The 20,082-nt window shown below is 38.1% G+C and overlaps 1 protein-coding gene across 4 annotated transcripts in view; it reads left to right on the forward strand.

Moving 5' to 3' along the window:
- Window positions 1-20,082, forward strand: part of HERC3 (HECT and RLD domain containing E3 ubiquitin protein ligase 3) — a 111,819-nt gene that overhangs the window by 55,021 nt on the left and 36,716 nt on the right. For all 4 annotated transcript variants that reach the window (XM_054688510.1, XM_054688511.1, XM_037530726.2 and 1 more), the window contains 9 exons: window positions 2,262-2,386; window positions 3,974-4,033; window positions 6,638-6,749; window positions 8,193-8,382; window positions 10,147-10,310; window positions 10,447-10,560; window positions 17,035-17,058; window positions 17,147-17,236; window positions 18,187-18,357. In XM_054688510.1, the coding sequence (XP_054544485.1) occupies window positions 2,262-2,386; window positions 3,974-4,033; window positions 6,638-6,749; window positions 8,193-8,382; window positions 10,147-10,310; window positions 10,447-10,560; window positions 17,035-17,058; window positions 17,147-17,236; window positions 18,187-18,357 (1,050 nt within the window). The remainder of the gene's footprint in view (window positions 1-2,261; window positions 2,387-3,973; window positions 4,034-6,637; window positions 6,750-8,192; window positions 8,383-10,146; window positions 10,311-10,446; window positions 10,561-17,034; window positions 17,059-17,146; window positions 17,237-18,186; window positions 18,358-20,082) is intronic.

Raw genomic sequence — 20,082 nt, forward strand, 5'->3', positions numbered from 1 at the left:
TTTCCCCTCTCCTATCTACAGAACTTTTACTTCTTTGTAATGTCTGCTGCTAGTTTTTGTAGATATTCTACTCCATTGAATTGTTTGCTATGTAAATGACCAGTATTTGTCTTTGTAATTATGACTTGCTTTACAACATGTAATTTCCTCAAACTACTTTCATTTTTCTGTAGATGATAGCATTTCATCTTTCTTTATAGTGGAATAGTATTCTGTAGTATGGCTACACTACTACTTCTTGATTCAGTGTTCTATTGATGGCTTATTCAGGACTTTTGGAAGCTTTGGTGACCCAAAGTACTGTCAGAATTGAGAAACACTGAGATCAATTCCTTTTAGTAACTCGAAGGCATGGAAAATTGATGCTTTTGCTTTGTTACTGTGATTTTGAGATTGTACTTTATCCAAGGCATTTGTGGTTTATTGGACATGCAAGGGAGAATGAGAAAATAGTCCCATGTCTATCTTTTATTGTAAGTATGTGTTAGAGTCAAGTTCAGCTGCCCCTTTGAATGGGGGAAGTAATTAAAATTGCACAGCAACAATGGTTTTAAAACCAAGGTGAAAAGGTTATTTTGTTTGCTCAAGTTATTTTTGTCTCATGATTTTCTCTAACTCAAGATGTCTCTTCTCTCAGTAGATGTCTGTGGCCATTATAATAGAATAATTATCAAGAACTGAATGATCAGAAATTTTGCAAATATCTCTGATTTGTTACACGCCTTCTTCCTTCACCCTAATATCTTAGCTCATAACTGTGGGAAACTGACCAGGAAAATTCACATTTATGTTTATATTTTTGCATGTTGTTACAAAGGAGATAAAAAGATCTCGTGAGTTGGTGGCAGAATGATTTAAGTTTTTCTCTTTATTAGTGACAAGTATAAGAAGGTATAAAGCATTTCCAACTTTTTTTAGTTCTAGGTCAAGAAAAGAATTTGGGGCAAATAGTTGAAAGGGAACAATTTTGGAAAATAAAAATACTTATACTGCTTTTTTATTTTAATTTCCATGAATATTTTAATTTATACAGTGTTGGACAGCATGGAATTTGGAATTTTTAAAGCCATCATTGACATGTCCTTTTTACCACCTTCCTTATATAATTTATATCTCTATACTTGGAGCAAGAGATTAAGAGGCATTAAGTTGGTTTTGTTTTTTTTTTTTAAAGATTTATTTTTGCGGACCTCCCTGGTGGCGCAGCAATTGAGCGCTGGGTTGCGAAGCTGCCCTCAGCCTCTGCAGCACCGGTTCAATCCCCGGTCACCAGGCGAGGGTCCCACATGGCGCGCAGACCTCTCCTGCTGCCTGCTGCTCCCCTCAGCAGTGTATTTCGTCAATCCGCCTGCTCTGTTCCTCGCTCTGGCTCCGGTGAATTCTCTCACCCTTCCATGTTTCTGACTGTACCCAGTGCTTGTATAAACAAATAAAAAAAAATATGTGGGAAAAAAAATAAGTAAAGATTTACTTTTGCATAGAAGAACTGGGGTGCAGGCCAGAGTGTGGGGGTGGGGGGAGCATGGTAAGAGGATTCACCAGAGGCAGAGTGGAGAGCAGAACAGGCAAATTTCCTGAAATACACTGCTGAGGGGAGCTGCGGGCAAGACAGGAGCGGTCTGCTGTGAAGAGGCATTAAGTTTTTATAGATGTGCTAGAGATTTTAACTGAACTCTGACATTTTTTATAAAACATTTTATTGGTGCTTCATGAACAGTTAGGCAGTGATTAATGCCTTAAAGACCTTGATGTTATGGTGGTTCAAAGCGGAGGAGGGGAATTGTGGAAAGTTGTATTTGGTTAGGTTCTCTGGGAAATGGACCCTGAGACTGAGATTCTTGGCAAGAAGTATTTTAGGGAAGAACTCTCTAGAAAAACATGGACTTAGGGAGCAAGGAGATTGGATTGGGCAGAATCTGCTAGTCCCCATGAGACTCCGCTAGTTCCACGGGGCGCTCTGACATTGGGATGGCTTTTCAGCCAGTCAGGAATTGAGCCAAGGGGTCTGGACTTTTGTCCCATATATCACCTGCCATTGGATGGAAAGGAGTGAAGGTTAGTCAAGGGCAAGGGCAAGTCCTGGAGAGTAGCACAGCCAGGAATGGAGCTGCATAGCTGCATGCCTTCGTCCTAAAGGGTGGGAGGGATCCAGGCAGCGTACCACAGCGCCCACTACATAAGAGACTAGATGGGAAGAAGGAGAGGGAAAAAGACCCGTTCTACATAATTTCTCTTTTTCACCATTATATTCAACCCTCCAGAATTCTTCTCCTGCTGTTGACTTCAGAACTGTGAATCAAGCACATTATACCAGTTTAATAAATGATGAAACCATAGCCGTTTGGAGACAAAAACTCTCAGAACACAACAATGCAAATACAATCAAGTATGTGGTGTTGCTTGTTTTCTTCTTCTTTTTTTTTTAAAGTATACCAGAGCTATCTAATTTAGTGATTTTTCCCTATTTCCATATCGAGGCTGTGAATATAAATAGAGTTTTACTTTTAGAGAATCTTCTTTGGCACACATTTTTCAGGGTTTGATGCCCTCAGCCCCAAATAACATAAGGAATAGTCCCTCTTTCCTACACCGAGTTTGTTCCTCATTTTGCCTTTTGTTAGAGTAAAATCTTAAAAATGCTGATTGATGAAGTTCTGTGTTGGCCTTTCTGCTAAAAGGGCTCAGTATCATTGTTGTTTAATCCCAAGAATTGTTCATCTGTGTGTTCCCGAGCATCTCAAATCTCAGACAACTGTTTTTCTTAGCAAATATGAATACTTTCTAACATTTCACATTCAAAATAATTAGTTGACATGGTAATTCAGGGTCAGATTAAAAAAAAAAAAACAGTTGTAAAGGATTGAGGCCTTTTATCAAGTTTATTTTTCTTAAAGAAGAATTTTTTTTCCTGTATATTTCTACACATTTTCCTTAACTTTGCTAGCATTTCCACTTTTCTGCAGAGCGTTTAATACATGGGAATAAATGAATCACTCTGTGTCCTAAGCAGTGGTCATTCCCAGAACTGTGTCTAATTCATCTTGCTTTATGACATAAATTGTCATGGGACAGATGCCCAGATAAACTTTTTGGCTCACAGGGAGGGCATCAGTGGGATGCCCTGAAACAGCTGCAAGGCAGTCCTCAGGATCCCGCTCACCTTTGGTGGTTCTGCTGAGGAGTCAGGCTAGAAGGTGGCAGGGAAGGGCATGAGAACTGGACTCGCCATGGGTGGGGTGGGGTACTGCAGACACATGTTATCAGGACCTTGACACTTTACGAGTTCTCTGTTTTCTCATTTGTAAAATGAAGGGATGGAAGAAATGCTCTCTAAAGATCTTTCCTGACCCATATCCTATGATTAACAGAAGCTATTGTGATCCCCATCGCAGCCATGTGTTTGTTTCAGTCCTCCCCTTTTTCTTATGCTTAATAAGAGGGTCCAGGGTTCCCAACATGCAATTTCACTCTGAATTCTTGGAAACTAGCTATTTTCCCAGAACCAGTATAAACTAGGTAATTGGAATAAACACTCATTTCACTTATTTTTAGTTACTTTCTCAGGAGATGGCATCAACAAAATAGAGGGAAGTGGTGGTTCAGTTATTAATTTGCAAAGATAATTCCTGTATTTCTCTCTTTTAGTTTTATTTTGTACTCATATATAGTGGTCAGGTGGGAAGTGTTTTAGATGGTTGGTAGTGAAAGAATGCTCAAGATCATTATCAGGAGTAAAAGTATTTCTTTCCGATAGCATTGATAATCTCTTTGTAACATGACATAAATTCTTGTCCATTTTGTAATGTGACACAATGTTTCCCTAAGGCAAATGTTTATTTTCCAAGGCCTCTTCTGGGTAAGAAAGAACTGCTATTAATGAAATCATGGAGTAGATGACTGTCTATTGCTCATGCTTAAACAACCAGTTATTTGTAATTATTAAATACTACCCTCCCTTTTTCTTCTTGAGCAGTGGTGTTGTTCAGATATTGTCTTCTGCAGCATGTTGGAATGGAAGTTTTCTTGAAAAAAAGTAAGTGACTTATAAGAGTCTTAACAATAACAACAACAACAACAAACCCCTATGTGATACAGATACTCACCAGATGATGTGAAAGACTTCTATTCTCGTTGATGATAGTTGGCCTTAATTCAGTGGATAAACTGATGACTTGTTTAAGAATTGTAATGTCCACACACTCATCATTATGACACATCAGGAAGGGCAATGCTGATTTATGCCTGCTTGGCAGGGAGGCAGATTACCAAAGAGACACTATCTTAGAAAGATTTCATGTAATCAAAAAGTAAAGTTTTTCAGGGTATTTGAAAATGTTATACCCAACACGTGTGTAGTATTTGTTCCTAGATTTTTCGTTCTTTAAATACTCTCCATGGTTTCTTTGGTTTACTTTCCCCTAGGTTTTTCTTTTCTCAAAAAGAGTGAGCTTAGGGGGAAGTTCCAGGGTGACTTTAGGGGCTCCTTATATTCAGGTCCAACTCAGCCATTAGGAAATTATATTTACCTGAGCTCCCAGGAGGTAAATTGACTGGTTCTTTGACCTTACCACTTTTCTATTAATAGATACCTTCCCCAGGAACCTGATACAGTACAAGGATCTTGTCAAAGGTTTTGATCTTTGGTGATCCCAAGTCCTGGCCATCTCTGAGTCCTTGTTTGCTAGTGACTCGGCCAATGAGATCTCAAGAAGACTTAGACTTCAGTTCTGTGTGTGAATCCCACTCCCCCAAATAAGCGTGACCCTAGCTGGGTTGCAAGAGGTCACTTTAGAAACTTTCTGCAGTTACTAACAGCAATATTATAATTTATAAAACTGCAGTTACACTTAGAGATTGTAAAATCATTCAGGGTATCTGGAATGGGTGCATCCAATTCCTTTTATTTCAACACTTAGCAATTTCTTCCAGGGAAATGTTTTCTGGATTGTGCTGATGCTGGTATTTTTTAACAGTGGTTCTCACTTCAATGTGATTTTGCTTCCCTGGGGACATTTGGCAGTATCTGGTCACAGTTTTGGATGTTACAAAACTGGAGGAATATAGTATTGGCATCTAGTGGGTAGTGACTGGGGATGTTGTTAAGCATCTATAGTCCTACTGTCCAACAGTTATTCCTCCTAAGTCAATAGTACCAATGTTGAGAAGCTGTGTTCTAGAAGGACAGCTTTATGAAGGCTGGAAATGGCTGTTTGCAAGATTTATTAGGTTATTCACCCTTAGTAACATGGATTCATAGAACTGTAAATAAGGCTGTTTTCGAACTGTCATCTATTCTATTTCAGAGTCCTGCTCCTGCATATGAAGACTACATCATAGAAAATCAATTAAAATGAAGACCAGTTTTACAAAGCAATAAATAGCATATACTTTTTACAGATTTATTTATTTATACATACAAGAACTGGGGTACAGGCCAGAAGTGTGGGAGGTGAGAGGATTCACCAGAGACGGAGTGGGGAACAGAACAGGCAGATTGACTGAAATACACTGCTGAGGGGAGCAGTGGGCGAGTCAGGAGAGTTCTGCTGCACCATGTGGGTAGCTCCCTGGCTGGGGATCAAACTCATGCTACAGTGGCTGTGGGTAGCTTCATAAGTTGCATCTTAACCCCTTGCGCCACCAGGGAGGTCCAAATAGCACATTTTTAAATAGCATTGCAGAAATACCTCTGATCATAACATATGGAAGGTTACATATAGGACGTCAAAGTTAATTTCTATGTTTTGGGTAGAGACATTTTTAGAACAATAGCAGCAACAACAGAAGACCTAACAAAGCCCAAGCAGCTCCTCTTGATTTGACCATTTAGGTTCCAATGCATATAATTATAAATTTTTTTAAAGTTAAAAGTTCTGCTTGTTTTTATAAATTATAATATTGCTGTTAGAGGGTGTTAAAACTATCTGAGTCTTTCCATTACTCATAAATAGAAGCCTGTTTTGCAAATAGAAAGTTATTTTTATAGTGTGTTCAACAGTGGATATTTAAAAGAGATGTTGTCTAAGTGTCTAAAAGACTAAGACTTTATTTCAGGTTAGAAAAATGGTTAGTTGCTAGGAAGTTAAAAATATTAGCAGTGAAATTAATTCTTGGGTGAATATAATTGTATCCCTTGTGTTAATTTAGAGACCTTAACTCTGCATTAAGTGTTATAGATCTGGTTTTAAATTTAAAAACTCTGTTCAGAAAAGCTTTAAACAAGGAGGCATACTTGTCATTTGTTGCAGAATAGGCCAGTTTGCACAGGGGATGTTGTTGAACCAGCAGCATCTACATGTGGTTCAATGTGCCAGGACGACAGGAAATGGTAGAACTCAGGGAACGAGCACTCTGCTTATAAACTTCAAGACAACTTCAAATTGAAATGATATCCATATGCTTTGACTTAAAGAAAAAAAATACAATAAATACTTAACTTCACTTTGAAAAAGTGCTTCCAGGAAGTTTATTTTGCTGGTCTCCTGCAAAGTGTAATGTTTTTGTGCATCTTGTCTGCCAGGTCAAATTTAAACCAGATCGGTATGGGCAATTATTTTGATCACCTAGTTACAATTCTTATTAGAGTGTTTGCTTTGTTTTTCTTTTATTACACACATTTTTTTGTTTGTTTGTGTAGAATTGATGAACATTTTAAAACAAGTCCTAAAATCCCTGGGATTGACCTGAATTCAACTAGAGTGTTGTTTGAGAAGTTGATGAACTCTCAGCACTCTGTGATTCTAGAACAGGTATGTTCTTTACCTTTACAAAGCCCTTTTGCTTAAAAATGCATTTTACATTAAAAAAATTCAGCTACGCAGAGGGAAAAAAAGTAAAATGAAAAGGCAAAAGTGTACAAATCTTAACTTCGTAAATTATTCACTTTGGGAATTTGACCTACCTTTAACTTTCTTTTTGCTTCAACCTTTCTAGGGAAATACCCCTCCTTGAAAACCTGCAAAGCTGGGGGAATATAATAGTTTGTGGATCCTCATCTGTGTGCTTACAATTGCAAGACACTACTCATGCGCAGGGTGCAACAACAATAGGGTTTATTAACAAAGGGGAAACTAGGAGAAAGGAAAGAGTTTCTAAGGCCCCAAATGACTGATTTTCCTGCCCCAGATAGTGTCCTCAGTGTTCAGTTATCCAAGCCAAAGGCTGTTCATGCAAGATAGTATTGTCCCTGCAATGAGAACCTGGTGCTGATGGTACACAGATGAGTGTTGGACCAGGACCTAACTTGTGGTGACAACTGGAGGTAATCACATGTGGCACTGCTGAGGCAGCATCACAGCAGTGCAGCAGAAATCCAAAGACTGGGCTGGACAGCACTGAATGCAACAGCACCACAAGATGGTGCTGGATATGCTGGAGGCAGTCAGGTGGTCATATTGTGGTGCTGGAAAGATCAGAAGTGGTGGGCAGCTCTTAAGAGCTGGGCAAAGGTCAGCAGTGCCATTCAGTGCTAGTCAAGCAGCAATGTGAAGGAACTGGCATAAATGTTACAGCTTTTAGAGGTACCAGGGAAAGGCAGTAGTGTATACCTCTCAGAGATGCTGGACATAGGCCAACAGCAGACAGCATAGCCCAGCAGCACCAGTCAGCAGGCCTTGCGGAAGCAGAGTTGGAGGTAGAAGCAATGGTTTGGCAGCGGTTGCAATTGGAAATGGTCTCAATGTGAGTCTCCTGATCAATCAGGAGCTACTGCCCAAGCTTATATTCCCTTCAGGGTGCCTGCATTTCAAACTGCATTTGTCTGTTTTCAAAATTGTTGCTGTTTCTATGACTTGAGTGGTGCCAGTCATTTACAAAACCATGCGAGCTTTAAAACCCAACTAAAGCTTTCGTGTTTTTTTCAAAACCCAAACTCCAGCCAGGTGTGAAAACTTGCTTCGGCTGTCCAACTCTGAGTGGAGGTGCAGCAGAGCTGTACCTCAAAATCAGGAGCCTGGTGGAGAGGGGCAGGTTCCTCTTATATTCTAAGTATAAGTTCTGCATGGGTAGGATCTTTGGCTTTGTTTTTCACTGATACATCCCGGGTGTCTACACCAGTGCCTGGCTCATTTTAGTTCCCAGTGTATACTGAGTGAATGAGAATGGGATTATATCCAATAGCATATGAATTTAGAGATAAGGTATCTAGATCTCAGGTATGTTTGAATTGCTCAGTACTCTTTTCTGTCCTACAGATCTTGAACAGCTTTGAAAGTTGCCTAATTCCTCAGTTGTCAAGTTCACCACCAGATGTTGAAGCAATGAGAATCTATTTAATATTACCTGAGTTTCCTCTGCTCCAGGATTCCAAGTATTACATAACATTGACTATTCCCCTGGCTATGGCTATTCTTCGCCTGGATACAAATCCCAGCAAAGTCTTAGGTGATTTGCTAAACTCCATACCAGTGGTTTTGTGCTTTTTGTTTTATTGTGTAACCTCTGGCTGTCTGTGCATTGAGATCCAACAGTCTGTTTGCTGCCAGTTTATATCCTTAACATTTAAACCTTTCTTTCTTTGCTGTTAATGTCTAACTAGCTATATTAGCAATTTGAGCTAATAGAACTGTTGTTTAGGTTATTTGAAATGATTCATGTGAGACTAATCTTGATTTTTAAATATTCACAAAGTTAGATTATTCAACTTGCCACTATTTTTTACTTCTTACACTTGCTGGTAGTTCATAGTGCCTCCAAAATTAGTATCCATCTTTTGCTCTTTCTCCTATACCTAATTTAGGGGGTGGGAGTGAAATGAACAGTTTTGGTGATATACAGGTATCCAAAAACAGAGAGGAAGGAAATGACCAAGTGGAGACTTACCAAATGTTTGTTTTGTTTTTCTTTTTTAGGACATTTGAGTCCACACTGATTTTTGCAGGCTACGGACACTTTGCTGAGATAAGAACCTTCCGTTCCTCAGTGAATTGGAGAGTGTCTCATGGGAGTAGCACCTGAGATGTTTTTATTAATCAAGTGCAGAAAGTCTGTCACCTGGCTTTTTCCTTTTATTTTTTTTCCTGGTAATTTTTTTAGGTGTTCATTGCAACTTAGTAACTTCTGCGTTCCATCTGGACTAGGATGTTCCTTGGCTGTGGTCTCCCCATGAATGAAGAGACCTGTGATCCTGAGGATGGAATATTGGCTTTTCCGTATTGCTTCTACCTTTGCAGAAGATACAAAACCAGAAATAATAATGAAAATGCTAGTAATATGCCAGGCTTTAATTTTTTTTTTTTTTTAAGATCAGAAGTCCTTTGGGGCATATTTACTCAGATGTTCTAATGGACTGTGAGGTAGAGTCTTTGAAAGTACATTATCTGACTTCTAAGTTCTGGGTTTTTTTCAATTTTTATTTTTTCACCATAGGATAGCAAAAAGATCAAATATATTCAGTTTTATACTCAATTTGTCTTTGCCTTCTAATTTTAGAAAGTTGACTTTATAAGAGTACCCCAAAGTAAAGAGACTGGTGAGATACCAGTCACACAAATTCAAGATTGTCAGTAGTTGACCCCCCTTTTTTTTTTTTTAATTTCACTTATCCATCACCTTTTAATTTTCACTGGGACAGTTCTTTAAAATCTCAAGCATTGTATTTCATCCATAAGTATTTCAGTATGGCTAACTTTATTTCTGACAAAGTAGAAGCCAACATTATAGTTTTCTTGTGTTGCTCTAAGTAAGTATTATTTGGTGAGAAACTGAAATGTTTTTCAACTAATTATGCCTTTTGAAGGGCAGGAATGGTTGCCATACTGGTGTGGCTTTGAGGGCTTGTGGTCCTTCACTTCCTTGTACAGGGATTAGGTGGTCACTGAGAAGGGGCTGATAAGGGTTAATATATGTGAATGCTCTTGCCCAAGATACGTGCCTTAGTGTGTCTTGTCCACTGTGTCTTTGAACTCTTAGATTAGCTAACTGAATGAAACGTTGAGGAAAAAAATCAGGTCAAACTTCATAAGAAAAGCTCCAGGGATTCTTATACAACTGCTGCTGTCTCCAGAAATGCTTTAATGAATTCTTTTTAAAGTCAGTCTGTATTTTAGACTAATGTTCATCTTCTAGCCGGAGCAGATTTTTAGGCAGAAGACACAAATACTTGGTCAAGATTACATGTTAAAATATGTCTTTTCTTTCTTTCTAAAGATAACTGGTGGTCTCAGGTATGCCCGAAATATTTCATGAAGCTGGTAAACCTCTATAAAGGCGCAGTGGTTTATCTACTGAGGGGAAGAAAGACTTTCTTAATTCCTGTACTGTTTAACAATTATATTACAGCAGCTCTCAAGCTTTTGGAGAAGTTATATAAGGTGAGTATAGAGAGGTGCCAGTGGGGCAAGGAGTGTGGGGTGGATAGATGGTAGGGTCAAATGTCCTCCTGAGATGTTCTCTGTGAAGTCATTTTCTAATTGTCTTGGTTTTAGCTGTCTTTATTTTGTTCATCAGGTAAATCTTAAAGTAAAGCATGTGGAATATGATACATTTTACATTCCTGAGATTTCCAGTCTCGTGGACATTCAAGAAGACTACCTCATGTGGTTCTTGCATCAAGCAGGCATGGTAAGAATTTACATAAAACATGTATTAATGCAATGCTTTCATTTTTTTCTCAGAGTATGAAGAAGGACAAGAAGAGCACATCTGAAACATATAATTTGTTCTTGACTTGGGTGTTAGTGTCTCACCGGTGTTTTATCCGCTGAGTTTTGCATTTTGGAAGTTTGACATGTTTTAAGTAATCATCAATGGCCATGGGGTTATGAATGGTGTGTTTTATTAGTTGCCATTGTTTAAAAAAATGATATCTAAAGTAACCAAACTCAGAAACAGAAGGTAGGAGGTGGTTGCCAGTGTCGGGGAGAGGGGCTGTGGGGAGTTGTCTAATGGGTATAGAGTTTCAGTTTTGCAAGGTGAAAAGATTCTGGTGACCATTTCACGATAGAGTGACTATGGTTAACACCACTGCCCTGTGTTGTATTTAAAAGTGGTAAACACTATATTATGTGACTTTTACCCCAATTTTTGAAAAAGTCAGGATACATAGAACGAATTTTTCTTGAAGCTTGGAAGATCAGGCAGTGTCTGGCAGGCAACATGACCTGTCCTCCCAGATCACACTGACCTACTGTAGCTCAATAGGGGCTCTTTAGACGATACGCAAATGTTCCACCATCCCCACTGCAGCTTGGTTTCCATGTTGAGGACATGATCATTTGCTAATTAATCATATTTTAACACCTAGTGTGCTTTAGTTATCTTATGTCTGCTTCCTGAACCTTGTAGGTGGCCTCTGATAGGATTATGTGTGTGGATGTCACACATGTATATCCCTGACCTGCTTCATCCAGGGAACTGTGGATTCCTGCTTCCTTCCCTTGGCGTGGCAGTACCCTCTCAGTTTGCTTGCACACTAGCTTGGGATGTACACAAGGCTCCTTAAGATCCCATCTGTGGAGTGTGTGTCAATCTGAGTTATGTCAGAAAATAGAATGATAATTTGGCTATGGTAAGCAGTGAAGCCATGTGCAGGGCATACATCTGAGGTGAGTCCTTGCCTGTGTAACAGATTCATCACCAACATTAGGTCATATTTTCCTTGTAAGGTTTTTGGAGGTCAGTAATAAGTCTCCAAAAGCAAAGCTTAATTTAAATAAGCTTATTTAAAATAAGCAAGATTGGTTTTTCTTTTATTGATCAAATAATAAATGATCATGGGCCTCCCCTGGTGGCGCAGCGGTTGAGCGCTGGGCTGCGAGGCTTCCCATAGCCTCTGCAGCTCCGCTTCGTTCCCTGGCCGCCGGCGAGGGTCCCACAATAAATAAATAAATAAATAAATAAATAAATAAATAAATAAATAAATAAATAAATAAATGATCTGTGCTAGACAAAATGCTATTTTAAATAATATGACTATCCTAGGAAAAAAATTACTTTTCAATAAAAATGGATTAGAGTCTTAAATGGGTTTACATGGGGAAATTAACTTGTAGACTAGCAATGAACTGTTTTCACCTGCTCATTTAGAAATTGTAAGAAAATTAAATAAAATTTTATCTAATCAATCTAGGTTACATATTTTACTGTCATACATATTTTACTATGGTACATACTCTACTGTGTGGCCATAAAACTAAAACATTACATGTATTGAAATGAAAAAGTTGCAAAGTATTACTATATTATGTTTATACTTGTATATAAAAGAATTACATGCAAATATATCTAACACTTATACATGCATTAAACATTTCCAAAATTAAAAAAAAATTATAAAAAGATAAGGTTTTCTGTTTTATCATTTTGTGAATAATTATTCATTGAATAATAAAATGTAAAGAGCTGAAATAAACCTTATAAACATCTGCTTGTTTCCAGACAAGGAGATACAGACCCAAAGAAGTTAACAATTTTTCCACCAATTCATTTGTTTTAAGCACCAATTATTTTGACCTTTAGTCTACTTTTTCTTTGTCTTTATGCTGAATAAAATAATTGTAGTGAACCCTAATTCTTTTGTTGCCCCCCCAGTTGCTAGTGTTGAAATCTAGATTATCATAACTGTAGTTTCTGAATGGAGGTACTTGTGTGAGCAACTTTTACAGTTTTTTGTAGTTCTTTCTCTTACACCTGGTCAGCAAATAAAGATTTTGAATACCAGATGCTCACTTTCTCTTCAATAATTAGGGTAGATATTGTAGAAGATAGAAAATTAGGAGAAATGCTGCATGACCTTTAGTAATTTGTGTGAATTTTTTTCTGTTCTGTAGGGTACGATACTAGAAGTAAAGTGTAAATACCTTGATATCTTGGATCTTAACCTCAAATGCTACATATATGTGTACTTTGACCACTTTCAATAGTGACAGTAATGAACAGTAAATGAATTTTCCTCTAGCTATGTTAAAGAGTAATAGACAAATAAAATTGAATATATTTAAAGTGTACAATATGATTGTGAAATGATTAATGAGATCAAGTTATTCATCACCTCACATAGCTGGGTCTAGTGTGTGTGTGTGTGTGTGTGTGTGTGTGTGTGTATAGTATGATTAAGATCTCTTCTTGGTAAACTTCAAGTGTATAGTACCATGTGTAACTATAGTCCCCATGCTATACCTTAGATTCTTATAACTTGCAATTGAAAGTTTGTACCCTTTGACTAGGGTCTCCCCATTTTTCCTTCCCCCAAGCTCTGACAGTTACCATTCTTCTATCAGTGTCTGTGAGATTGCCCTTTTTTTTTGGGGGGGGGGGCAAAATTTCACAAATAAATGGTAGCATGCAGTATTTGTCTTTCCCTATCTTATTTCCCTTATCATAGTGCCCTTCAGGGTAACCCATGATGTGGCAAATGGCAGAATTTCCTTCCTCTTTATGACTGAATAATATTTTGTTGTATATGTTTATGTGTATGTGTGTGTGTGTGTATACATGCATACCACAATAAGTGGAATTTTTTTTTTTATACAAGAGTTGCGGTACAGGCCAGATGCCCGGGAGGGTGAGAGGATTCACCAGAGACAGAGCAGGGAACAGAACAGGCAGACGACAGAAATACACTGCTGAGGGGAGCAGCGGGTGGGACAGGAAAGGTATGCTCACCTTGTGGGTTGCTCCGAGGCCAGCGGGGATCAAACTGGCGCTGCAGAGGCTGCAGACAGCTTCACAGCCCTGCACTCAACCACCTGCGCCACTAGGGAGGCCCAATAAGTGGAATTTTTTTAACACAATAAGTGTTCATTTTTTTAATGTGGTAGTAGCTGAGGCAGTATAGCATTTAGTTCAAAGCATGTGTTCCAGTAAAAAGAACTGGGTTCAAATTTCAACTCTGGTCTACTTGCTCTGTGACCTTAGGCAAGTTACTTAATTTCTGTCAGTTTAATGTTCTCATTTGTAAATGAGAATTAAAACAGTAATATGAGAATGAGAATTATTTATTTTTATTTTATTTTATATATTTTTTACATTATTTTTCATTTTTGCACAATGTATGCATTTTTGTCATGGTTATAGTCTCCATACAATTCCCACCCCCTTTGTTTTCATCCTACTCCCTCCTCCCCCCACCGAAATAATACTCAGCAATCCAAAAAGATAAATTCATGCAATTTGCAGCAACATGGATGGAACTGGAAGGGACTATGGAACTGGAAGGGACTATAAGCCAGAAAGAAAAAGAAAAATACCAGATGGTCTCACTCATAGCAGGAATTTAGAAAACCTAAATAAGGGATCAGGAAAAAGACTAATTATAATAAAGTAAAAATCAAAATCAACAAGCAACTATCTGAGAATTAAATGGGAGAAAGCATGGAAAGGCCTTACTTGGCAGAGTGCCTAGTGCCTGGCCTATAATGAGCCCTCAAGAACTATTTTTCACAAAGCAGTTCTTAGCACTTAATGGATGTCACCTGTCTGCAAGTCCCTGGGGATGGAGACACGGTGGCTCCTCTGGGGTATTCAGTGCAGAGACAGTGGTGAAAAAAGAATTTTAACACGTGTGTGCAAAGGGTTATGGAGCACAAAAGGAACATTCTAATATGGCTGATTTTTGTTTATTTCTCAAAAAAGAGGTGGTAGTGGTTTTATCATTTCAGCTAAATACTGAAAGTCAAATAGCTTGCAGAGTGAGTGACTCTCTGGAATCCCATAGAGGGCAGCACCAGTGAGAGAGTGACATAGAGGAAGTGCAGAAATCTTGACATCATGCTGATGTGTCATACAGGGATAGTGTTTCGACTTTAGGTACCAGTCTTATGCAAGGGTGAGACATCCTCTGCTTTTAGAGGTGCTGGGGAGCCAGACTTATCATGGTGGGTACAGGAATGCCTAGTAGCAGGCAGGCTCTAAGAGGTGGTTGTTTTCCTTTGTATACGACAGGCGTTTGTGCAGTGCCTGTGTCCTTGGTCACAATTTCATTTAGGAAATGTTGACTTGCAATTCAAAAAAATAAATGAGCCCAATTCTCACTTTCTGTTTCTTGTACTTATTCATTGCTTTTATTTTATATACTTAAAAATGAACTAAGGTCACAGTGCACCCCCATTTCTAGCAGGAACACATGAAATGCCATCAACTAATTCTTTGCTAGCTTTAGGTTTGGGGCCTGAATGGCCCAGGAAAAGCAGCCTCTCAGAAGACTAATCTTACTAGTTCACATACATCCTTGTTGGTTACAGAAAACAGTCATGGATCAAATCATAAGTGCTGTTTTAGTATTTATTTCTAGTAACACAGAAATGCCAGTGCTGATACCATTTCCTAACAAAATTCAGTGGTAAAAGTTATGATATTAAGTTATAATTCAAGCATAAAAACTTCATTCACTTATAAAAAAAAATTTCGACAAACAGACCTTTATATAGGTCTAATGCTACAGTTTGGAAATGTTCCAAGATCCATAAAGCAACAGATTTCTAAAGGATAAACAAGGTGGCTTTTAATTGAAATTGCTTTTAAATGATTTCACTGAAATAGACACAAAAGGAGGTGTCTAGTTCTTATACAGCATTTAAGCAATTATAAAACTGAACTAAATTCACAAGCAAATACAAGCAAAACCCTAAAGTCAATGAGACACTGATTAGCTTCACAGGTTTAACGTGGTGAACAAGAACACCCTGCTGAAACCAAGCCCCAGGCCCTATGTGGCTGAGAATTGTCTGCTGTCAGGCCTGGTGCGTGGGTTCATGTCCACCCTGAAGATTTGGCTCTCTTTTTTCCTTTCAGCTGCTATTAAACCTTCGTTTATGCAGTGAGCCAGGCCTGCTCTGGCCTACTCCTAACCACTGATGCATCACTTCCAAAGGAAGACTGCTTTGCTTTTTTTCTCAGTACCATCAGATAACTAAGTAGAATGTGGCATGAAAGCAGTCATTAAAAAAGGGAAATTATATGGTAACATACCATTGTAAAGTGGTCATTCAGAATATGTTTTTATTAATTTTGTTTAGGAGATTATAAAAATATATTATTAAAAAATATATTACTCTCGCAGGTCTCTGAGAATAAATCCATGGCTTTCTGTTTAAGAAATATTGCTACAGGGCCTCCCTGGTGGCCTAGGGGTTAAGACTCAACGTATCACCAAAAGGTACACTGCTACAGTCTGAGTTCAATCCTCACCAGGGAGCTAACCCAATGGCACAGCAGACCTCTCCTGTTTCATCTGCTGCTACCTTCAGCAATGTATTTTGGTATATTGAATTGTTCTGCTCCCCATTCTGTCTCTGGTGAATGCACTCACCCCCTGCACTTCTGGCCTGCACCCCAGTTACTCTATGCAAAAATAAACAAAACCTTTAAAAAAAAAAAAAGATTGCTACATATCAGCATGATCTATATGGTTGATTTTTTTTGTGTCTATGAAATTAAGGAATAATGCTTATTACATAACAAAAGCTTTCAGAAGACATTTCCACCCTCCTTCCCATCATGTATGAAACTGCAAATAACTGTTACCTATGTTTCATTGTGGCTTTCAGGTGGTTTTTATTCCCCTCTTCTAAAGTTTATTCAGATTTCATTCACATGTTGATAGAGTGACTTCTATGTGGGCCAAGCATCAGTCTAAGTGCTGAGTCAGGGACAGTTTTCTAAATATTTGGTTTCTCCTGATACTAGCTCACTCTGTTTGTGTGTGTGTTTGTGTAGAAAATGTAACATGCTGACAAAATGCAGAATGCAATTTGCATTTGCTACTTTACCTGACAAAATAACCTTTGAAGTCAAGGTTGTAAAACCTGTTTCTGCATTAGATTTCTTATAAAAGGGAATTATATTGAGTGATATGAATTGTGGAGTTAGTAAAATTACCTTTAAAACATCTTAATTGTTTTTACTTTTCTCAATCTATATCTATCAAAACATCTGCTCTATTGTATCAAAAATTCAGTCAAGTCTTCAAATGGTGTTAATTTTGATGGTCAAGTAGTCAGGTTATATGTTTTGTTGTTTTTATTTTACCTTTGTAGATGATAAGATGTTTAGGTTTTGCAATCCAAGTTAAGAGACTTTCTGTTTTTCTTTACACAGAAGGCTAGACCGTCTATAATACAGGTAAGTGATCCTTTTTAAATTTATATATTTTTCTAGATGTATACTCTGTGAAATACTTTATTACTTTCTATAATATGTTTTTTTCAAGGATGCTGTGACACTTTGTTCCTACCCTTTCATCTTTGATGCCCAAGCCAAGACCAAAATGTTACAGACTGATGCTGAACTACAGATGCAGGTATGATATTTAAAAGTCATTTTGTCTTCTGTGTTTGTTTCCATATGCAGTTGTAATTTTCCCTAATTCTTATAGGAGAAGTATATTTGGATCAATTTCCATTATAACTTTTAAAACTATATAAAATTTCTCAGCAATTTTATATCATGTACAACATATATGAACACACATTTATGTAGATCAGTGGTTGGCAAAAATTTTCAATAAGGACTGTACAGTATTTTAATCTTTGTCACTGTCTCTTTGCACTGTCACTTTTCAGCTCTTATAATACAAAAGGGAGTGATAGGCAATTTATAAATGCGTGATCCTGGGAGTATTCCAATAAAACTTTATATAAATTGAAGTTTGAATTTTATATAATTTTCACATGTGGTGAAATAGTATTCTTATGACTTTTTTCAACCATCTGAAAATATGAAAAACACTGTTAACTCTTTATCTTTCCATTTCTCTGTCTCTGTTCTTGTGTCCACTTTGACACTGCTATATCTATGATAATGACAATTTAAAGGTTAGCTAGAAAAAAAAAAACAGACATTTTTTTCAGAGAATAAAAAACATTTAACCAGTGGTTATTTGGTTCCTTTTTCTGCATTTTAAAAGTCATGGTTCTTATCCAGTTCCATCATGTTTCTTCTGGTATGATAGTTTTCAGTCTTAGTCAGCTGTTCTGAATCACTTTCCTGGAACTCATTAACCATCATATGGTTTATGAACTGTTTCAGTTAATCTCTTTGAGCTCAGATTAGAAAGATTTGTGTTGTGTAAACATGAGTAGAAAATCTACTGTAATTTGTTAAATGGAAAACAAAAGGAACAAAGTGGAACTGCAGACAGCCTGTTACTCCCTCTCCCGCCTCCCCCACCCAGGTCCAAAAGCAGGACTGTCTGCTGTCCCCACTCACAGGGTCCTCTGAATGATTGTGTGCTTGGGTGTGCTGTTCCAGGTGGCAGTGAATGGAGCCAACTTGCAGAATGTCTTCATGCTTCTCACCTTGGAGCCTCTGCTGGCCAGAAGCCCCTTCCTGGTACTGCATGTTCGCCGGAACAACCTCGTTGGAGATGCCCTAAGAGAGCTGAGCATTCATTCTGACATTGATTTGAAAAAGCCTCTCAAAGTGAGCCCTTCAATATATTCCTCTAACCATCTTCCTAGGTTTTCTTTAAATAGCATTTATGCAGCAGCATAGATCTTATTAAAATTGTGGAGGATAGCCATTCATTTCCTTCCTTCATTTTATAAGAATTTAATCACCACCTTTTTTTCAAAACACCAAACAGAACTTCTTAACATCAGTAAAAATGCCGCTGGATTATTTGAGGGATTATAGAGCTTTGTTGGCTTCTACTGTTTTTCACATACCTGCACCAACTCTACCAAAAACAAGCCAACAAAAGCAAAACTAAAGCTTTAGCTAGATAAAACTACCGAGTCAACCTATAGGAAGAAATTTAAGAGAAAGATAGTAAAAAAATGAGTATGGACAGACAATGGAATCATTTAGGAAACTGTTGACCGATTTTGACAGGTACTCTTAGTACTCTGAAATTATCAGTTTCTTTCCTTATATAATGTGTACATTTCTTTTACTACTGATTGTATTCCCAGGGCTTAGCATAATGCTTTGTACACAAATAGGTGTTCAGTAAATATTTAGTGAATTATTTTAAGTTTTTTTTTTTTAAAGATTTATTTATTTATTTATATAAGCACTGGGTACAGTCAGAAGTGTGGGAGGGTGAGAGAATTCGCCAGAGCCAGAGCTGGGAACAGAACAGGCAGACTGAGGAAATACACTGCTGAGGGGAGCAATGGGCGCGGCAGGAGAGGTCTGCACACCAGGTGGGACCCTCACTGGTGGCCAGGGATCGAACCGGCGCTGCAGAGGCTGTGGATAACTTCGCAGCCCAACACTCAACCGCTGCGCCACCAGGGGAGGCCCTATTTGAAGTTGTTTTAAGCCATTTCTCTTTCCCTGCAGAAGACATCCATATCTCTATTTCCAAGCCTGTTGTGAACTCCAGTTTCTGAAACATAATAGGCAAGAAAATGTTCGTCTCCATGATACTGTGTCCCTTTCCAAAATGTTCCTTGAGTAGCATAAGTCCCATTATCTGCCTAGGAGTTCTCCTTATAAATTTGGGCTATCTTTCGATATTGTGAAGACAGGAAGCTGTCTTTGCTCCTTTCTTTCAATTGGTAATTCAGATGAACCTGTTCTTGCTTGTAGAAGACTTGGTAAGTCTTCTGCTGGCTGTATAATTCAAGTGCTCTGTCTGCCCCCTCCTTCGTGCTCATCCTGCTCTGAGCAAGCTTAAACACAGCCCCAAGGATAAAAAGCATTTCAGAATGCTGTTTTTAAATCTGTGCCTGAGCCCTTCCCTATACAATGGGGTTGATGATAGTAATCCCTATACATAAGGCTGTGCTGAGAATTAAGTTAATAGAGGTTAGGTTTTGGCATATAGCAAACTCTCAGTAAGTTTCTTTTGTTGGTTTACTGTGGTTATGCTAGCTTGCCCTGGCATGCCTTTTGACAGCCCCTCACAGACCTACGTCTCTGCCTGCATATAGACTGTCCTCCTGTCCATATGCATCAGTTACTTATCTACTGAGAGAAATTTCTTCCAGAAAGTGTTTCTTTACTTGGGTTCATAATTCCTTTTCTCTGTGTGCCAGAACATTTACCTTTCAGCAAATTTCACTCTTTGAAAATGGAATGTCTTCTCTAATTGATTACTCCCCCCAGTATATGGTCAACTTTCTGTGGACAGGTGATAAACTTCTGACTTCTTTTGTACTCCTTGAAGTGCCTAGTAAAAATATTTTTGTGTCTTCTAGT

Source organism: Talpa occidentalis, unplaced genomic scaffold, assembly GCF_014898055.3.
Source record: "Talpa occidentalis isolate TD23 unplaced genomic scaffold, MPIMG_talOcc4v2.1 talOcc4.6, whole genome shotgun sequence".
Lineage (NCBI taxonomy): Eukaryota > Metazoa > Chordata > Mammalia > Eulipotyphla > Talpidae > Talpa > Talpa occidentalis.